This window comes from Salvelinus alpinus, chromosome 37, assembly GCF_045679555.1.
Source record: "Salvelinus alpinus chromosome 37, SLU_Salpinus.1, whole genome shotgun sequence".
NCBI lineage: Eukaryota > Metazoa > Chordata > Actinopteri > Salmoniformes > Salmonidae > Salvelinus > Salvelinus alpinus.
In genome coordinates, this window is record NC_092122.1 from 413,593 (window position 1) to 434,187 (window position 20,595).

Consider the following 20,595-nt stretch of genomic DNA (forward strand, 5'->3'; position numbering starts at 1 on the left):
CCCCGCCTTATCTCAGCTCACTGGTCACCATAGCAGCACCCATCCATAGCACGCGCTCCAGCAGGTATATCTCACTGGTCATCCCCAAAGCCAACACCTATTTTGTCTGCCTTTCCTTCCAGTTCTCTGCTGCCAATGACTGGAACGAATTGCAAAAATTGCTGAAGTTGGAGACTTATATCTCCCTCACTAACTTTAAGCATCAGATATCTGAGCAGCTTACCGATCGCTGCAGCTGTACACAGCCCATCTGTAAATAGCCCATCCAACTACCTACCTCATCCCATATTGTTTTTATTTAGTTTTTTTCTCTCTTTTGCACACCAGTATTTCTACACTGGGTGGCACAGTGGTCTAGGGCACTGCATCGCAGTGCTAGCTGCGCCACCAGAGTCTCTGGGTTCGCGCCCAGGCTGGGCTGGGTTCGCGCCCAGGCTCTGTCGCAGCCGGCCGCAACCGGGAGATCCGTGGGGCGACGCACAATTGGCATAGCGTCGTCCGGGTTAGGGAGGGTTTGGCCGGTAGGGATATCCTTGTCTCAGTATGTAAAGAAAAATAAAAATACAATAAATGTAATAAAAATGTATGCACTCTACTGTAAGTCGCTCTGGATAAGACCGTCTGCTCTTGGCCAGTAGGGATATCCTTGTCTCAGTATGTAAAAATGTAATAAAATGTATGCACTCTACTGTATGTCGCTCTGGATAAGAGCGTCTGCTAAATGACTAAAATGTAAATGTAAATGTACTTGCACATCATCATCTGCACATCTATCACTCCAGTGTTAATTTGCTAAATTGTAATTACTTCGCTACCACGGCCTATCTATTGCCTTACCTCCTTACGCCATTTGCACACACTGTATATAGACTTTTTCTATTGTGTTATTGACTGTGTGTTTGTTTATTCCATGTGTAACTCTGTGTTGTTGTTTGTGTCGCACTGCTTTGCTTTATCTTTGCCAGGTCGCAGTTGTAAATGAGAACTTGTTCTCAACTGGCCTACCTGGTTAAATAAAGGTGAAATAAAATGGTAAAATAAAAACACTTTGACTAACACCACTGATTGCTCTATGCTAGCTACCACAATAGCCCAGTGTTTATTTGCTTAAATCACTGAAGACAACAGGCATCTACTTGAGGCAGGCTTCAATGTGAGCCAGGCATCTATTTTCCTTAATCCACACAGCTTTTGCTCATTTGCATATTTAATTGTTTAATTCCAGCATTCACTTACAGCATTTTAATACATTTCTTCATTTTCTACACTGTGTTATCATGTAGACATTGTGTCAAGTTTATTTTGTCTTAGTATGCCTCTGTAAAAAAAAAAAAACATTATTCTCCTTGACTGTGCATTTTCAGCAGTCCTTACTTTTGCCAATAGAAGGCAATCGGGCAATTTTTGGGGGTCTGTACTCCGGAAGTTGTTGACTGTTTTTGGTCATTGATGGAACCTCTGTAAACAATTAATTTAGACCCTACGTTTCTTTGAAAGGGGCGTTTATTTGCTGAAATGTGTAACATTGCCTGGCTATTAAAAGGGACAGGTGGCTATTTGAGAGCGTTTAATTCAAGTTTTATTGTATGCTACCAGCTTATACCAACAGGAGTTAGTATTTAGCAGTCACTTCTAAACCTGAAAAGGGACTACTTCTAAATGCTATGCAGCCAAATAAATCCAAATCAGACTTTAGTAACCAGTGGGCCTGTTACAATACATCAATCACGACGGATTTGACGAATATGCACTTTTTTAGATCAGATTTTTTGACTGTGCACCAATCTGGCAACCTTCTATCCCCCAAAGTCTGCTTTGACCTCTTTACAGCATCTATTGAAGTCTTGTGGTGGCGATGAGAGGCGTTGTACAAAACAAAGTCTTCATCGATTGGATCATCTCTAACCAATCAGAGTATCAAAGTCAATTACACCTTTTCTAACTGGATGCTTTATCCACGTGTGTTCTGGCTCTGGCCCAATCAGACAGCCCCGAATGTGTTCGCATTCGGTGAAGGGTTGGGGAGGTACTCAGATCCAGACTGATAGTGGAGAAAAAATAACGTCCGTGGCCGTAGCGTTTGGCCAGACCAAGTCTGGGTAGCCAGGCAACAAGAAAACATGCAAGAAGGAAAAGTGAGGGCTACAATTTGGTTCTCTTTACATGCCAAAAATCAAGCAGCACCATTCGAGAACACTGCACTTTCATTTTACATCCCTGTAATCTAGTGAACAGTCTTAAAGGTAGACTCAGAAAAATGACATTGCCACCAGCAGCACAGCAGATACTGAGATGAACGGATACAAGGCTCTCACACAGTTCGCTTCACGGTAGCCAGGGCATCAAAACAGCGGAGATGTTGAGCCGCGCGCTCTTAGTTGTCGCTGAAATTGTCCCACTATGCTGTTTGCCTTTTGCATCTATGTTATATCGCTGAGTCCACCTTACAGAATACCTCCTTAACAATGTTCTGTACAAGAGTAGCCTAGAATTTAACTAAATTATAACACAACTATACATAAAAGTAAAAAAAAATGATTGACCTTTATCAAAAACGTTTGAGTTAAGACGGGGATGTAAGGGCTATGGTTTTCATGGAGTTCTGTCTTTGCAGTTATTTTTCTTTAGATTTGGATAAATAAAATCACTTACATTATTTTAAATATACAGTATTATATGGCATTCATCTTTACAAAAGCCAACATGGAAAATTGCAGACAATTTATCAATAATGGACATTATTTGTGTTATGATTGTTATTGTAGAAAGTTCATCAGTTACAGCATGATTGTAACTTCTCAATCTCAGCAGACAGAACAGTCTGTGCATTATTAGTTCATACATGTAGCTACATTGCTTTGTAACAAGACAAACATTTGTGCATTCATTGTCCACCTCTGTACCCTGTTAAACATCCCAGTTTTCTGTTTATTTATTATTGAAAATCATATCAAAAAGTATATGACGCAGCAAAGAGGTCACCCTGTATTTTCAGACAACAGAACCTATAGATAATTCTAAAAGCTTTATTGTCCGTCCAATTTACAGTGGAAGAACAAGAATCATTCCTCTTCTGCTTCGTCTCGCACTTCTTTAGTCGTCCCCTCATTTTCTGTGGCTAAGCCTGCAGCAGGGCTGGTGTCAGGAGGGTTGTCTGGGGTATCTGAGAGGGGTTGGGGGGCCTCCTCGCAGCGAGGGTTGTCTGGGGTATCTGAGAGGGGTTGAGGAGCATCCTTGCTGGGAAGGTTGGGTGATGATGCACCCCTTGTTGATGGATCTACTGGTTCAGTAGCATCAGAAGGTGGTGAGTCTCCTTTCACTGGAGAAGTCTCTTCCCCTTCCTCTTCCATGCTCTCTTCTAAAGGAGGTATCCCTTCTTCCTCCATCCCTCCTTCCACAGGAGCCTCTTCCGTTCCTTCTTTCTCCATAGAAGGCATCCCTTCTTCAACAGGTGTTAGATCGTCCTCGACTGGGGGCATATCCCCTTCGTTAGGAGCCATCCCGTCATCTTCCATCCCTTCTTCCATCTCGTCCTCCACAGGGGGTATCATGCCCTCCTCTCTGCCCCCAGGGAAGCTCCTGTCTTGGTAGAGGAGCTTCAGCTGCTCTTCAAAGTACTCCTCCAGGCTCAGTCCTGCACCTCCCACCTCAGTGTCTGCCTGTCAATCAAACAAATGTATTTTATAAAGCCCTTTTTACATCAGTAGTTGTCACAAAGTGCTTTACAACTACCCGAGCTCAAAGAGCAAGCAAAGCAGAAGCGAAAGCACAGACAGCACTATCATAGGGAATAAGACAGGAAAGCAAGCACATCGATGTATGCTACGTATATCTCTAATTAAACAAACAAGTGGTGTGTGTCTCAATTTTGTCAACACATTTTAGGGCTGGTTTCTGAAATAAGCCTTCTACTGGACTTTGAGCATACTTTTAGTCCATTCTAAATAGGCTTAACCTGGGTCTGGGAAACCAGGGCATTTTCAGTTTTGTGGTCCAATGCAAATACAAAATGTGAATCCTAGCGTTGTAAGCAAGCACCATAATCCAACCCAAGTGCGTCATATTGTGTGGCGTGTAGTCTTGCCGTACCTGGTAATACTTTGCACAGTTCCTGAATATGAGCCTGACATCCTTGACAAACTCCTCAGCACTGCAGTAACGTGGGCTCTCCTTAGACTCCAGCCTGCTCTTCACTATAGACAGGTCCATTGGAGTCTCAATCAGCTCCTTATACTCTGGGACTGACTGGATATAGATGGGGGAAGCATCATTACTTAACTGTGATAAATTATCCAAAATGAATGGTGTGGTGTCTGGGGATTGGGAGTTAAGACAATTTTCTGACTTGATAGACAAAGTCGTATCGTATTGATTGAATTAAAACCATAGAGCAAAAATGTTCTATAGGGTATTTGCATTCTTACCAACGGTGAGGCAGGCTCCTGGAAATCTGTACTGAACTCGTTGCAGTAGATGCAGAGCAACAGTCTCTCACATTTCCTCTTATCAACTGGAGGGAATCTCTCTGATCCTGGCTCTTCCTTCATGGCTGGTGATTCTCCCTGGCTATCTGGGTTATACTCCATCTCAGGACTGGCCAGGTCACGACAGAACGAACAGAACCACTCACCACTGGAAACACAGACACACAGGGGGGTTAGTGAATTCACAATATTGCAGTCTCTTGTCTCACTTTGGGGGTAAACAATTCCCAGTTTATATTACAAGGTACTGCACACGTATCACCCTTCAGAGACAGCTGTATTAAATGTAACAGGCAGAGCAGGCAGGACTGTGCAGCTGTGAGTGGTGCATAGAAATGTTAAAGTAGGTGTTAATTACCTGGGAGACTCTCTAAGTGAAGGTATATGACAGTTCAGATGGAAGACTTTGGGACATCTGTCACAGCAGAGCACTTCTCCCCCATTCTGACATGCGGCGCACCAGTCTTCATTCGGGTCATCTTCAGGGACACCTGGGGCCTTTTCTCGGTCTGGTTGGGGGTCTGCCTCTAGCTCTACCTGGGTCTCTGGCTGGGCCTCTGGCTCTAGCTCTAGCTGGGCCTCTGGCTCTAGCTGGGCCTCTGGCTCTAGCTGGGCCTCTGGCTCTAGCTGGGCCTCTGGCTCTAGCTGGGCCTCTGGCTCTAGCTGGGCCTCTGGCTCTAGCTGGAGCTCTAGCTGGGGCTCTGGCTCTAGCTGGGGCTCTGGCTCTAGCTGGGGCTCTGGCTCTAGCTCTAGCTGGGGCTCTGGCTCTAGCTGGGGCTCTGGCTCTAGCTGGGGCTCTGGCTCTAGCTGGGGCTCCACCATGGGTGCTGGGAGATACTGCTGCTGGGGCTTGGGCTGGATGCCTGTACTGCTGTCTGGCAGGCTGGCTGAGGCTCCAACACTAGACTGCACCTGGAAGATAGAAGAGACACTAGGGAGATTCTATCGTTCATATATATTTGTATAGAATATACATATTTCAAAGGCACACAGATTACATGCAGTCATACTTACAAAGCTGACTTCGTCATCGTCCTCTGGTTCGTCCTTGATGACGATGATTGGTCCGGGGGACGACCTTCGCCTCCGCTTAGCTGAGGGGGGAGCCGCAGCATGAGGCTCTGTGCGCTTCCAGGAAGCAGACCTTCAACACAGAACCACAGATATTACAACCAGGAACACATCAACCACACGGTACATACTGGGGTTCACCTACCCTATGTTGGCTTCAGAGGAGGAAGATTTGGACATGGGGGAATTCTGTCTTCCTTGTGCTGAAAGGAGAAAGAGAAATGGGTTAAATTGAGATACATTTATGATTGGGCATGAATAGCTGATTTAATTATATTTCAAGTTTGTTTTGCATCTAACAAATGAGGGAAGTGTGAGGGTGAGATGCCTACAATGTCTGTCTGGGAAGGCAGTGGCTAGGCTCGGAGCATAACTAGCTCTGGGGTTGGACATGGACAATGATGAAGATCCACTGGGGTCACTCCTCCTCAGTTGTGCAGCTTCCATCATGTTACGCTGAGAACAACAACGAGTTACTTTATTTCTCGTTTGTTTGTTTGTGTGTGTGGTAAATACACAACCAGAGACATAAAATACATGTAAGTACATTAAATAATGAGCTTCAGCTTCAGTTTATAGGAATCCGCATATACCTGGTGTATAGAGGCTTGAGTGCTGATGGGTCCTGTGTTAGGAGGTGCATGAGAGTAGCGGGAGGTACCCTGTAGCACATCCATTGGTTTGGGAGGGAAGCTGGAGTTGTGGATGAGATCCCTTAGAGACTAGAATGAGATATGGCACAAACGTCAGAGGCAAGCATTTTTCACAAATCTTGCAATTACGACAAAAAAAATAAAAAAGACAATAACACAACTCAGTAAACATATAAATCATAATTGGTTCCTCTGCATCAGCTTGTCTCCATTTTATCATAACTGAAATAGCATGTTCTCAGTGACTCAGTGTCGGATAACAGCAAAGAGCAAATCTACAACTTCAAAAAGGGATTAGGAAAAAAACGAAAAAGAATCACACACATACCTGAGGAGGGAAGCCTGCATTTTGCAGCATAGAGGTGGGGCTCCTGGGGTTGGGATGGGTTTGGGGGCCGGGGGGTCCGTAACTCCGGCCTGGCTGCTGGATCTGGACCATGTTGGGGGGACCCTGCGATGGAGAACCCCCCTGGTGGGGCCTCTGTGGAGGTGGGCCCCCTGGACCTGGCCCCGGGCCTGGGAGCTTCAGACCCTGCTGGTACCAGGACCAATGGTTGGGAGGGGGCTGTCCAGCCCTGTTGGGGTGCTGGGCAAGCTTCTCTACCTGCAGCTGGAGCTGGGCCAGGGTGCTCCCACGCTGGTGAGCGGAGGAGCCTGGAGGGAAGGCCCCGGGAGGGCCCTCTACCCTAGGGCCGGGGCCAGGCTGGCTGGGGTGGCCAGGAGGGAAGCCCTGCTGAATGGAAGTGGGCTGACGACCAGGAATTCTCTCTACTGCTAAAGACCCTTAGGAAATGCACAGAAACATGAACAAACATTAGTTCAACAAGGTCTGCATTTAACATCATGGGGATTATTTTGGCTTAGGCCTACAGTATCCGTCAGAACTGAAGTTTCAGCGTTCTTACCAAGGTCGACATTTGAGGCCCAGAAACCGGAGCGACACTGGAAGCGGACTGAGCTCTGAGGGACGATGGATGCGTTGCAGTTGGCCCTCATTAGGTAATGGATTTGGCAAAGAATCTGAAAGAAAAGGTTTCTGAATCACTCAAATTCAGTTAATGTGTATTTCCACAGAGCTGTCTGAACAATTTAGGTCAACATTTTCCCTCGTGGGTTTAAAAGGTAGGCCAAATTAAAACCACCTCCACAGTGAAAGTTATGGTTCCTACCAGTCTCTTGCAGTACAGCAGAGCTGTGCCACTGTGACTGGCTGTGGCCCACTTGGTGAAGTTGATGACGTGATCTAGATGTCTGGTCAGGTGGCTGACATCTTCTTGTTGTTTCTTCAGTCCGACCTCGTGGTCCTTCGTCAGTGTCTGAAACAACCACCATGATTAGCACAAAGCTACTTACAAATATGCTCACATAGTGTAATTAGAGCCATGTCAGCAGAAGTGTACATTATTTAATTATGTGGTGGAATGACAACATGATTGCTCATGTCCTATTTAACAACCATACCTCAAGTTGATTGACCAAGATTTTTCCCTTTCTGTTGATCTCCATGATCAAGTTGCAAATTGACTTCTTTATCTCATTGGTGACAGACTTGCGGTTTTCATCGACTTGCTGGAGTCTGAAAGAATAAAGATAAAAGAAGAAAAGGAAATTATGAGTTTGCCTGTAGTCAATCATGCTATTGACCTTGTCTATGTACATAACATAACATGTGAGTTTAGTTTGCATGTTTAGAGTATGTAATAAGTTACCCATTGTTGATGCAGTTGGACACTTCTTCTATGGCTTTCCTCTTCTCCTGTAGCTGATGTGTCATGTTTTCCAGGTGTTGCCTGTGGTTTCTGTAGGCATCTTCAAGGAACTGGTAACTGGAGAGACAAGGTATGCAGAGTAATGGGAAATTGAGTAATTCTTTTCCTGTATTTGATTTACTGGTGATATGGATTGATATGTAAAAAACATGACTATGTGCAGGGAGATGCAGACAGATGCGTTCCCTTGGGGAAGGGAAACAGGAGGTAATCACGTATGTTAAAGTACCATATTTAAGTCATTTTGCGCCTGTTAATTATAGACTATCTGCTATAACAATTTGACTGCGTTACAGCTCATAAGGAAATCAGTCAATTAAAATAAATGATTAGGCCCTAATCTATGGATTTCACATGACTGAGCAGGGGGCTCAGCCATGGGTGGGCACTTGGGAGCCAGGCCCACCAACTGGGGAGCCAGGCACAACCAATCAGAATGTGTTTTCACCCACAAGAGATTAATTACAGACAGAAATACTACTTAGTTTCAGGAAGCCGGATATGGAGGTCCTGGGCTGGCGTGGTTACACATGGTCTGCAGTTGTGATGCAGGTTTGTCATACTGCCAAATTCTCTAAACAACATTGGAGGTGGCTTATGGTAGAGAAATTAACATTCAATTCTCTGGCAACAACTCAAGTAGACATTCCTGTAGTCAGCATGCTAATTGCATGCTCCCTCAATTTGAGACATCTGTAACATTGTGTTGTGAGACAAAACTGCACATTTTAGAGTGGCCTTTTATTGTCCCCAGCACAAGGTTCACCTGTGTAATGATCATGCTGTTTAATCAACTTCTTGATACACCACACCTGTCAGGTGGATGGATTATCTTCGCAAAGAAGAAATGCTCACTAACAGGGATGTAAACAAATGTGCACAAAATTTGAGAGAAATAAGCTTTCTGTGCATATGGAAAATTCATGGTATCTTTTATTTCAGCTCATGAAACATGGGACCGACACCCAACACTTTACATGTTGCACTTATATTTTTGTTGAGTATAAGTTGATGTTCCGACCTTTGACCTGTTTAACTGTCAGTATCAAATGTCTGCCAGTGCTGAATGTTATGGTTAAAGTTTGACTGAGTATAGGGCACACTGATAATGTAATGTATCTGTGACACAGATTCTGTAGCAGCTGATGTGACCTCCTACAAGCCTCTTGGGCTGTGTTTACAGAACCTTCGGTGCTGTGTGATTAATATACACTGCTCAAAAAAATAAAGGGAACACTAAAATAACACATCCTCGATCTGAATGAATGAAATATTCTTATTAAATACTTTTTTCTATACATAGTTGAATGTGCTGACAACAAAATCACACAAAAATGATCAATGGAAATCAAATTTATCAACCCATGGAGGTCTGGATTTGGAGTCACACTCAAAATTAAAGTGGAAAACCACACTACAGGCTGATCCAACTTTGATGTAATGTCCTTAAAACAAGTCAAAATTAGGCTCAGTAGTGTGTGTGGCCTCCACGTGCCTGTATGACCTCCCTACAACGCCTGGGCATGCTCCTGATGAGGTGGCGGATGGTCTCCTGAGGGATCTCCTCCCAGACCTGGACTAAAGCATCCGCCAACTCCTGGACAGTCTGTGGTGCAACGTGGCGTTGGTGGATGGAGCGAGACATGATGTCCCAGATGTGCTCAATTGGATTCAGGTCTGGGGAACGGGCGGGCCAGTCCATTGCATCAATGCCTTCCTCTTGCAGGAACTGCTGACACACTCCAGCCACATGAGGTCTAGCATTGTCTTGCATTAGGAGGAACCCAGGAGGCCAACCGCACCAGCATATGATCTCACAAGGGGTCTGAGGATCTCATCTCGGTACCTAATGGCAGTCAGGCTACCACTGGCGAGCACATGGAGGGCTGTGCGGCCCCCCAAAGAAATGCCACCCCACACCATGACTGACCCACCGCCAAACCAGTCATGCTGGAGGATGTTGCAGGCAGCAGAACGTTCTCCACGGCATCTCCAGACTCTGTCACGTCTGTCACGTGCTCAGTGTGAACCTGCTTTCATCTGTGAAGAGCACAGGGCGCCAGTGGCGAATTTGCCAATCTTGGTGTTCTCTGGCAAATGCCAAACGTCCTGCCCGGTGTTGGGCTGTAAGCACAACCCCCACCTGTGGACGTCGGGCCCTCATACCACCCTCACGGAGTCAGTTTCTGACCGTTTGAGCAGACACATGCACATTTGTGGCCTGCTGGAGGTCATTTTGCAGGGCTCTGGCAGTGCTCCTCCTGCTCCTCCTTGCACAAAGGCGGAGGTAGCGGTCCTGCTGCTGGGTTGTTGCCCTCCTACGGCCTCCTCCACGTCTCCTGATGTACTGGCCTGTCTACTGGTAGCGCCTCCATGCTCTGGACACTACGCTGACAGACACAGCAAACCTTCCTGCCACAGCTCGCATTGATGTGCCATCCTGGACGAGCTGCACTACCTGAGCCACTTGTGTGGGTTGTAGACTCCGTCTCATGCTACCACTAGAGTGAAAGCAACGCCAGCATTCAAAAGTGACCAAAACATCAGCCAGGAAGCATAGGAACTGAGAAGTGGTCTGTGGTCACCACCTGCAGAACCACTCCTTTATTGGGGGTGTCTTGCTAATTGCCTATAATTTCCACCTGTTGTCTATTCCATTTGCACAACAGCATGTGAAATTTATTGTCAATCAGTGTTGCTTCCTAAGTGGACAGTTTGATTTCACAGAAGTGTGATTGACTTGGAGTTACATTGTGTTGTTTAAGTGTTCCCTTTATTTTTTTGAGCAGTGTATATTTAGAGGTCCTCACTGAAGGTGATCTCTCTGAATTTCTGTAATAAACCAGATTTATTTTATTTTATTGATATTATCAACGACTGCTCTCCTTTTTGTTCACCTGAAAATCCCCTTTACACAGAGGATTAACACCAACACATGAAGCACAGGTACAAAAATAATACTTAAAAATATACAATCAGTTTGAGCATAATATGGACTATTGAAGGTTTCAACTCAGGCGTCTGAAAGGTAGGTCTCTTGTTACATTTAAGTCATTTAGCAGACGTGCTTATCCAGAGTGACTTAGTTAGTGCTAGCGGATGCACATAGACTTCGTCATTGAGCTAACACTAGATAGCATTGGCTTGCGAAACCAACTTCCTTCATACTGGACACAGAGACATAAGAATGGTATCCACTAGTTCATCTGACTCTGGGGAAGTAGATAAGGGGCCTCATTGTCAAAATCACAAAGTATCCCTTTATGGTAGCTAAGCACGATAAAAGAGATTCTCTGACACTAACCTGGAAACATATGTTTATATTTATTTAACTAGGCAAGTCAGTTAAGAACAAATTCTTATTTACAATAACGGCCTACACTGGCCAAACCCTAACCAGGATGACGCTGGGCCAATTGTGCACCGCCCTATGGGACTCCCGATCACGGCCAGTTGTGATACAGCCCTGGATTGAACCAGGGTCTGTAGTGATGCCTCTAGCACTGTGATGCAGTGCCTTAGACCGCTGCGCCACTCCAAAATAAATAAAGGGTGAGTAAATAAATGTGGTCATACTTGTGGTCCTTGTGCTTGAGCAGCTGACAGTCTCTGCATGTGAGACGGTCGCAGGTCTCACAGAACAGCTTGAGGGGCTCCTGCTTGTGGATGTCACAAAACACTGGCTTCTGTGTGGTTGCACCAACAGCCTCTGGAATAAGACAAGAATTTAGCCTAGAAGAAAATAAATCACTACGCATTTACCTATCTACATATTTGTGATTCGGTTTCATAGGATTTAGTTGTGCAGCTCCTACCTACCACCTTCCTTGGCATTCTATTTTCTTACAGTATACAATTCAGAAAGAGTAGGCTACCTGGGGACATCTCCTCCTTCTGCCGTATGGTATGATCCCTGGTGAACTTGACTCGCTGGTGGGCCTCAATACACGTCACACACAGGAACTCCACACACTCCACACAGAACCCCGTGGCCTCTGTGTTGTCATCACAACTCATACACACCTGGAAATTGGGAAGGTAGAACATATGAGCAAGAACTTGCCTTTACGTGAATCCATGATTTTAGTCCTATGCAAGGCAACGCTTCAGTGGTGACACATGGTATACAGTGCCTTCAGAAAGTATTCACACTCCTTGACTTATTCCACATTTTGTTGTGTTACAGCCTGCATTTAATTACTTTTTAATTAATTTAATTTAATTTTTCACTTCCGGGTTGGAGCGAGCGGTCGCATTCGCGCTTTGGTCCGCAGGTAGTATAACTTTTCATTACATTTCATTACATTTCATTATAGTACAACGGTTTGATTTGTCTAATCTTAGCAATTTCTTCTTAGCTAGCTACATAGCCGTCTTTGTATCAAAGATAGTTGCGTAATTATCGTATTTCGTCGTCCTAACGCAGTCTACACTGCTATCTGCCCAGCAGCTAGCCAGCTAGCAAACGTCCACCGTCTACCGAATAGCAGCACTGTAGCAACTATTACACTCAACTGAACGACTTGATTAGTGTAGTGTTAGCTAGCTACATAGTTGTCTTTGCTGTCTTCGTATCCAAGATAATTGTGTAGTTTAGAGTGTGTAGTTTTAGAGTGATTATCTTAATTTACCGAGGTTAGCTAGCCAGCTATTTGTCGTCCTTAACGTAGGAGACACTGCTAGCTAGCCAACAGCTAGCCAACGTCTACCGAATAGAACTTCCGCACTCAACAACCCGGTCGCATTCCGCTTCGCTCCACAGGTAGTATCACATTTTCATTTCATTTCATTACAGTACAACGGTTTGATTTGTTTGATCGTAGCTAGCTACACAGCTAGCTACATAGCCGTCTTTGTATCAAAGATAATTGTGTAGTCTAGAGCGATTTTCTAGGTTAGCTAGCCAGCTACTGTCGTTCTTTTAACGCAACGTAACGTAATCAACACTGCTAGCTAGCCAGCTAGCCCCCGAATAGCAGCACTGTAGAAACTATTACACTCAACGGAACGACTTGATTAGTGTAGTGTCAACAACGCAGCCACTGCCAGCTAGCCTACAAAGTCAACAACGCAGCCACTGCCAGCTAGCCTACTTCAGCAGTACTGTATCATCTTAATCATTTTAGTCAATAAGATTCTTGCTACGTAAGCTTAACTTTCTGAACATTCGAGACGCGTAGTCCACTTGTCATTCCAATCTCCTTTGCATTAGCGTAGTCTCTTCTGTAGCCTGTCAACTATGTGTCTGTCTATCCCTGTTCTCTCCTCTCTGCACAGACCATACAAACGCTCCACACCGCGTGGCCGCGGCCACCCTAATCTGGTGGTCCCAGCGCGCACGACCCACGTGGAGTTCCAGGTCTCCGGTAGCCTCTGGAACTGCCGATCTGCGGCCAACAAGGCAGAGTTCATCTCAGCCTATGCCTCCCTCCAGTCCCTCGACTTCTTGGCACTGACGGAAACATGGATCACCACAGATAACACTGCTACTCCTACTGCTCTCTCTTCGTCCGCCCACGTGTTCTCGCACACCCCGAGAGCTTCTGGTCAGCGGGGTGGTGGCACCGGGATCCTCATCTCTCCCAAGTGGTCATTCTCTCTTTCTCCCCTTACCCATCTGTCTATCGCCTCCTTTGAATTCCATGCTGTCACAGTTACCAGCCCTTTCAAGCTTAACATCCTTATCATTTATCGCCCTCCAGGTTCCCTCGGAGAGTTCATCAATGAGCTTGATGCCTTGATAAGCTCCTTTCCTGAGGACGGCTCACCTCTCACAGTTCTGGGCGACTTTAACCTCCCCACGTCTACCTTTGACTCATTCCTCTCTGCCTCCTTCTTTCCACTCCTCTCCTCTTTTGACCTCACCCTCTCACCTTCCCCCCCTACTCACAAGGCAGGCAATACGCTCGACCTCATCTTTACTAGATGCTGTTCTTCCACTAATCTCATTGCAACTCCCCTCCAAGTCTCCGACCACTACCTTGTATCCTTTTCCCTCTCGCTCTCATCCAACACTTCCCACACTGCCCCTACTCGGATGGTATCGCGCGATCCCAACCTTCGCTCTCTCTCCCCCGCTACTCTCTCCTCTTCCATCCTATCATCTCTTCCCTCTGCTCAAACCTTCTCCAACCTATCTCCTGATTCTGCCTCCTCAACCCTCCTCTCCTCCCTTTCTGCATCCTTTGACTCTCTATGTCCCCTATCCTCCAGGCCGGCTCGGTCCTCCCCTCCCGCTCCGTGGCTCGACGACTCATTGCGAGCTCACAGAACAGGGCTCCGGGCAGCCGAGCGGAAATGGAGGAAAACTCGCCTCCCTGCGGACCTGGCATCCTTTCACTCCCTCCTCTCTACATTTTCCTCTTCTGTCTCTGCTGCTAAAGCCACTTTCTACCACTCTAAATTCCAAGCATCTGCCTCTAACCCTAGGAAGCTCTTTGCCACCTTCTCCTCCCTCCTGAATCCTCCTCCCCCTCCCCCCCCCTCCTCCCTCTCTGCAGATGACTTCGTCAACCATTTTGAAAAGAAGGTCGACGACATCCGATCCTCGTTTGCTAAGTCAAACGACACCGCTGGTTCTGCTCACACTGCCCTACCCTGTGCTCTGACCTCTTTCTCCCCTCTCTCTCCAGATGAAATCTCGCGTCTTGTGACGGCCGGCCGCCCAACAACCTGCCCGCTTGACCCTATCCCCTCCTCTCTTCTCCAGACCATTTCCGGAGACCTTCTCCCTTACCTCACCTCGCTCATCAACTCATCCCTGACCGCTGGCTACGTCCCTTCCGTCTTCAAGAGAGCGAGAGTTGCACCCCTTCTGAAAAAACCTACACTCGATCCCTCCGATGTCAACAACTACAGACCAGTATCCCTTCTTTCTTTTCTCTCCAAAACTCTTGAACGTGCCGTCCTTGGCCAGCTCTCCCGCTATCTCTCTCAGAATGACCTTCTTGATCCAAATCAGTCAGGTTTCAAGACTAGTCATTCAACTGAGACTGCTCTTCTCTGTATCACGGAGGCGCTCCGCACTGCTAAAGCTAACTCTCTCTCCTCTGCTCTCATCCTTCTAGACCTATCGGCTGCCTTTGATACTGTGAACCATCAGATCCTCCTCTCCACCCTCTCCGAGTTGGGCATCTCCGGCGCGGCCCACGCTTGGATTGCGTCCTACCTGACAGGTCGCTCCTACCAGGTGGCGTGGCGAGAATCTGTCTCCTCACCACGTGCTCTCACCACTGGTGTCCCCCAGGGCTCTGTTCTAGGCCCTCTCCTATTCTCGCTATACACCAAGTCACTTGGCTCTGTCATAACCTCACATGGTCTCTCCTATCATTGCTATGCAGACGACACACAACTAATCTTCTCCTTTCCCCCTTCTGATGACCAGGTGGCGAATCGCATCTCTGCATGTCTGGCAGACATATCAGTGTGGATGACGGATCACCACCTCAAGCTGAACCTCGGCAAGACGGAGCTGCTCTTCCTCCCGGGGAAGGACTGCCCGTTCCATGATCTCGCCATCACGGTTGACAACTCCATTGTGTCCTCCTCCCAGAGCGCTAAGAACCTTGGCGTGATCCTGGACAACACCCTGTCGTTCTCAACTAACATCAAGGCGGTGGCCCGTTCCTGTAGGTTCATGCTCTACAACATCCGCAGAGTACGACCCTGCCTCACACAGGAAGCGGCGCAGGTCCTAATCCAGGCACTTGTCATCTCCCGTCTGGATTACTGCAACTCGCTGTTGGCTGGGCTCCCTGCCTGTGCCATTAAACCCCTACAACTCATCCAGAACGCCGCAGCCCGTCTGGTGTTCAACCTTCCCAAGTTCTCTCACGTCACCCCGCTCCTCCGCTCTCTCCACTGGCTTCCAGTTGAAGCTCGCATCCGCTACAAGACCATGGTGCTTGCCTACGGAGCTGTGAGGGGAACGGCACCTCAGTACCTCCAGGCTCTGATCAGGCCCTACACCCAAACAAGGGCACTGCGTTCATCCACCTCTGGCCTGCTCGCCTCCCTACCACTGAGGAAGTACAGTTCCCGCTCAGCCCAGTCAAAACTGTTCGCTGCTCTGGCCCCCCAATGGTGGAACAAACTCCCTCACGACGCCAGGACAGCGGAGTCAATCACCACCTTCCGGAGACACCTGAAACCCCACCTCTTTAAGGAATACCTAGGATAGGATAAAGTAATCCTTCTCACCCCCCCCCCCCCTTAAAAGATTTAGATGCACTATTGTAAAGTGGCTGTTCCACTGGATGTCATAAGGTGAATGCACCAATTTGTAAGTCGCTCTGGATAAGAGCGTCTGCTAAATGACTTAAATGTAAATGTAATTAAATAGAGATTTGTTGTCACTCACCTAAATAAGTCCAGGAGTAAAATTTTTATTAACAAGTCACATAAGTTGTATGGACTCACTGTTTAACATGATTTTTTAATGAATTCCTCATCTCTGTACCCCACAATTATCTGTAAGGTCCCTCAGTTGAGCAGTGAATTTCAAACACAGATAAAATCACAAAAGACCAGGGAGGTTTTCCAATGCCTCGCAAAGTAGGGCACCTCTATTAGTAGATGGGTCAATATAAAAAAGCAGACATTGAATATCCCTTTGATCACGATGAAGTAAATATTTATACTTTTGATCGTCTATCAATACACACGTCACTACAAAGATACAGGCATCTTTCCTAACTCAGTTGCCGGAGAGGAAGGAAACCTCTCAGGGATTTCACCATGAGGCCGAAAGTGACTACAGTTAGAGTTTAATGGCTGTGAAAGGGGTAAACTGAGGATGGAACAACATCTTAGTTACTCCACAAAACTAAGCTAATTGACAGAGTGAAAAGGAAACCTGTAGAGAACAAAAATTTTCCAAAATATGCATCATGTTTGCAACAAGGCACTAAAGTAATACTGCAAAAAATGTGGCAATTAACATTTTGCCCTGAATTCAAAGTGTTATATTTGGGGCAAATTGAAAACAACACGAGTACCACTCTCCATATTTTCAAGCATAGTGGTGGCTTCACCATGATATGGGTATGAGTGTAATTGTTAAGGACTGGGAAGTTTTTCAGGACATTTTTTTTTACTGAGCACAGGCAAAATCCTAGAGGAAAATCTCCAAACAGACACTGGGAGATGAATTCACATTTCAGCAGGACAACCTCAAACACAAGGCCAAATCTACACAGGAGTTTCATACCAATAAGACAGTGAACGTTCTTGAGTGCCAAGTTCAAGTTTTGACTTAAATCCACTTGAAAATCTATGGCAAGACCTGAAAATGGTTGTCTAGCAATGATCAACAACCAATTTGACAGAGCTTGAAGAATTTTGAAAAGGATAATGGGCAAATGTTGCACAATCCAGGTGTGGAAAGCTCTTAAAGTCATACTCAGAAAGACTCAAAACTATAATCGCTGTTTCTACAAAGTATTGACTCAAGGGTGTGAATACTTATGTAAATGAGGTAGTTCTGTATTTAATTTTCATGTTTTTACTTTGTCATTATGGGGTAATGTGGAAAGATGGGTGAGAAAAAATATATTAAATCCATTTTGAATTAAAGCTGTAACACGACAAAATATGGAATAAGTCAAGGGGTATGAATACTTTCTAAAGGCACTGTAAGTGTCCTGGGTCTCGGTCAGTAAGCACTTTACCAGACAAGGATTCACCATCTGAAAAATGTTTTCCCCATTTGAGACCCTTCCTGGTAACCAATATTAACGCACCTGACTGGTCTTCTCCACTGTGCTGCTGGGAACCTCCACAGAGTCCTTCACAAAGAAGTTATCGAGCACCTCCACCTCCCAGCACTCTTGTCGACACACTGGGCAGCGGATCACATTGACTGGAACCAGTGGAATAACATACACAGAAATTAGTAAGGCATCAATTAATATTACAACCAATCTGACAGACGATTTTAAAAATCCAGTAAGGCCAAGTTACAAAATAAATCTGCGTTTTAATGAAAAGTTGCAATGATTATCCTGCACTTCAGTGACTAGTAGTGTGACTACAGTACAGTTATCAACTTTCCGATAAACAAATTGACGGATCTCACGTGGTTTCGAGTTGTCCACTTGAAGTTGCGGGTCGCGCCGTTGTTCAGTGTTGATTAAGTTCCTTGAAGGAGGTGGAAGACACTTATTGCAGAAAGAGTGGAGGCATGGCAGAAGTTTCGGCTCTCTGTTGTGGAAATTCAACTTGCAGACAGGGCAAGTGTCCATGAGACCGAGGCTACCTCCTAGCTGTTTCGCCCTCTCCTCTTCAGCTGGCAAGCTCTCTGCCTCGTTTTCCACAATAATAACAAGGTCATCGTTGTCCACAGCAGCTTCTGGGCTCTCATCCATTGTCGCTGTTGTAGCTGTGTGCCTATTCAAGATGGACTTGGGTGCTTGGAAACCAATCACTGTTAGCTAGCTAGCGGATACTAGCTAATGTTAGCTAGTCTCTCTACAGTCTATTCTGTTAACGTCGAAATCAGCTGGGCATGTCTTGCACGAGCAAAGTTCATAGTTCATACATAATAATACCTTCCGAAATGACCCCCAGTAATGGCAGGTTTAGCCAACGTTAGTATAAAAACATTAATTTCAAATGTTTAACTCTGCGGTTGGGAAGCTAGCTGGCTAACGTTAGCTAGATGACACATTTGCTACTACGAAGGATGACGCAACTTAGTCATCAAATAGCTGCCTAGTGTCAATAAAACTGAACAATAGTAGAGGACACATAATAGTAATTTTGTACAATAAACATGCAATACAAACTTCTATCAATGGAAATTGCTTGCTACCATTTGTGCAAACAACATTATCTCCGCCCGAAAAAAAATAAACTCACGCAGTCCCCAGCATGCACTTCGATTTTCTATGGTACAGCGACCAGTGCAGGACAAAATAGCTTGTTCAATTCGAAAGGCGTTTTTTAATTGTTCAAGGAAATCAACATAAGCAAAGAACAGTACCAAGTAAAAAAAAAAAAAAAAAAACGTATGCATTTCTTTGATTTTCTCACAGTCATATTTACTTAGATGATTCCTCATTCATTGTCAATTTATTAATCCCTCCATGAGTCCCTGCCAGCAAAGCCCAGTAGCCTGGGGAGGAGTTGATGGGCAGGGACCAAAGGTAACACTAGGATAGCCTATCCATTATCTACGGAAGTCTAGAGAGGACATATGAATACAAAAACAATTCCCTCGTTATGTCAAGATCACAACTTATTTATCTCATGGTCACAACATAACAAGAGTTGTTTTGTCGAGATCACAAAATAAACTCTATAAATAGGAGTGGATGGTTGAGGCGGCAGAGCCCACGGTGGACATATATTTTTATTGATTGCTACACTAAGGGATAGTAGATTTCATGCTAACATGATGCATAACTGATATGTATATAATTCTAAGGGACACTTCTTGTTTTATGGATAATATTTCAATATATAGGGTGGGTACCAAGTACTCCATTCCTGACAGGCTGATCAGATTCAATTGTTTGTGAAGGCAGAGAAGTGCGATTTTCACCGCTTAACTATCTTCTCCCTGGGATACGTCATCGCTGAAGGGAATGTCCAGATGGATCCTGAAAAGGTGAGGGAGGTGGTGGATTGGCCCCAACCCACGTCCAGGGTGCAGCTACAACGGTTTCTGGGGTGTGCTAATTTCTAATACTGTTTCATTTGGGGCAACAGCATCCTGGCGGCTCCCCTCTCTGCACTCGCCTTTCCCAAGGTACCGTTCACATGGTCCCCAGCTGTTGACAGGGCATTTGTGGACCTATAGCAGCGGTTCACCACAGCCCCCATCCTCATCCATCCTCATCCATCCTCATCCGGCCCGTCAGTTTGTGGTTGAGGTCGACGCTTCTGATGTGGGAGTGGGGGCCGTCCTGTCCCAACGGTCTGTCCAGGACCAAAAGCTTCATCCCTGTGCCTTCTTGTCCCATCGTCTCAATTCCATGGAAAGGAACTATGATTTTGGGAACCAGGAACTTCTGGCAGTTAAGATGGTGCTTGGGGAGTGGAGGCACTGGCTGGAAGGGGCAGAACATTCATTTTTTGGTGTGGACTGATCATAAGAATTTAGAATACCTCCACCCAGCCAAGCGCCAGAACTCTGGGGGGGGGCCTGGCTAACCGGATGTTCGTCCCTGATTCGGCCTGTCTCAGGTCCTGGAATGGGCTCACTCCTCCAGGCATCCTGGTGCCCGTCAAACCCTGGCTTTCCTCCGACAATGTAAACGGCCCAGCCCACGGTGCAGCACGTCTTCCGAATCCATGGACTCCCGGTCGACATTGTCTCTGATCAGGGACCTCAGTTCTCGTCCAGATTCTGGAAGGCGTTCTGCACCCTTATCGTGTCATCGGCCAGCCTGTCCTCCGGGTTTCATCCCCAATCCAACGGCCAGTCGGAGCGAGCCAATCAAGACATGGAAACGACACTTGGTGTCTCATCTCTACTAACCCCACCAACTGGAGCCAGAAACTGGTGTGGGTGGAGTATTCTATGAACACTCTTCCCTGCTCGGCCATTGGACTCTCCCCCTTTGAGTACTCCATGGGGTATCAGCCCCCACTCTTCCCGAAGCAAGAAGTAGAAGT

At 46.1% G+C, this 20,595-nt stretch overlaps 1 protein-coding gene across 1 annotated transcript; it reads right to left on the reverse strand.

Annotated features, from left to right (window-relative positions):
• Window positions 1-1,062: 1,062 nt before the first annotated feature.
• On the reverse strand, window positions 1,063-18,891 carry LOC139565594 (transcription intermediary factor 1-alpha-like). Its single transcript, XM_071386014.1, has 17 exons — window positions 18,053-18,891; window positions 17,718-17,836; window positions 11,853-12,000; window positions 11,554-11,686; window positions 7,918-8,034; window positions 7,670-7,784; window positions 7,378-7,524; window positions 7,114-7,228; window positions 6,537-6,991; window positions 6,149-6,277; window positions 5,888-6,011; window positions 5,701-5,758; window positions 5,499-5,628; window positions 4,843-5,396; window positions 4,425-4,632; window positions 4,090-4,245; window positions 1,063-3,659 (listed from the first exon to the last, which is right to left on the reverse strand). The coding sequence occupies exons 1-17, from the start codon at window positions 18,339-18,341 to the stop codon at window positions 3,063-3,065; spliced, it is 3,594 nt and encodes a 1,197-aa protein (XP_071242115.1). The 5' UTR covers window positions 18,342-18,891; the 3' UTR covers window positions 1,063-3,062.
• Between the last annotated feature and the right edge of the window lie 1,704 nt (window positions 18,892-20,595).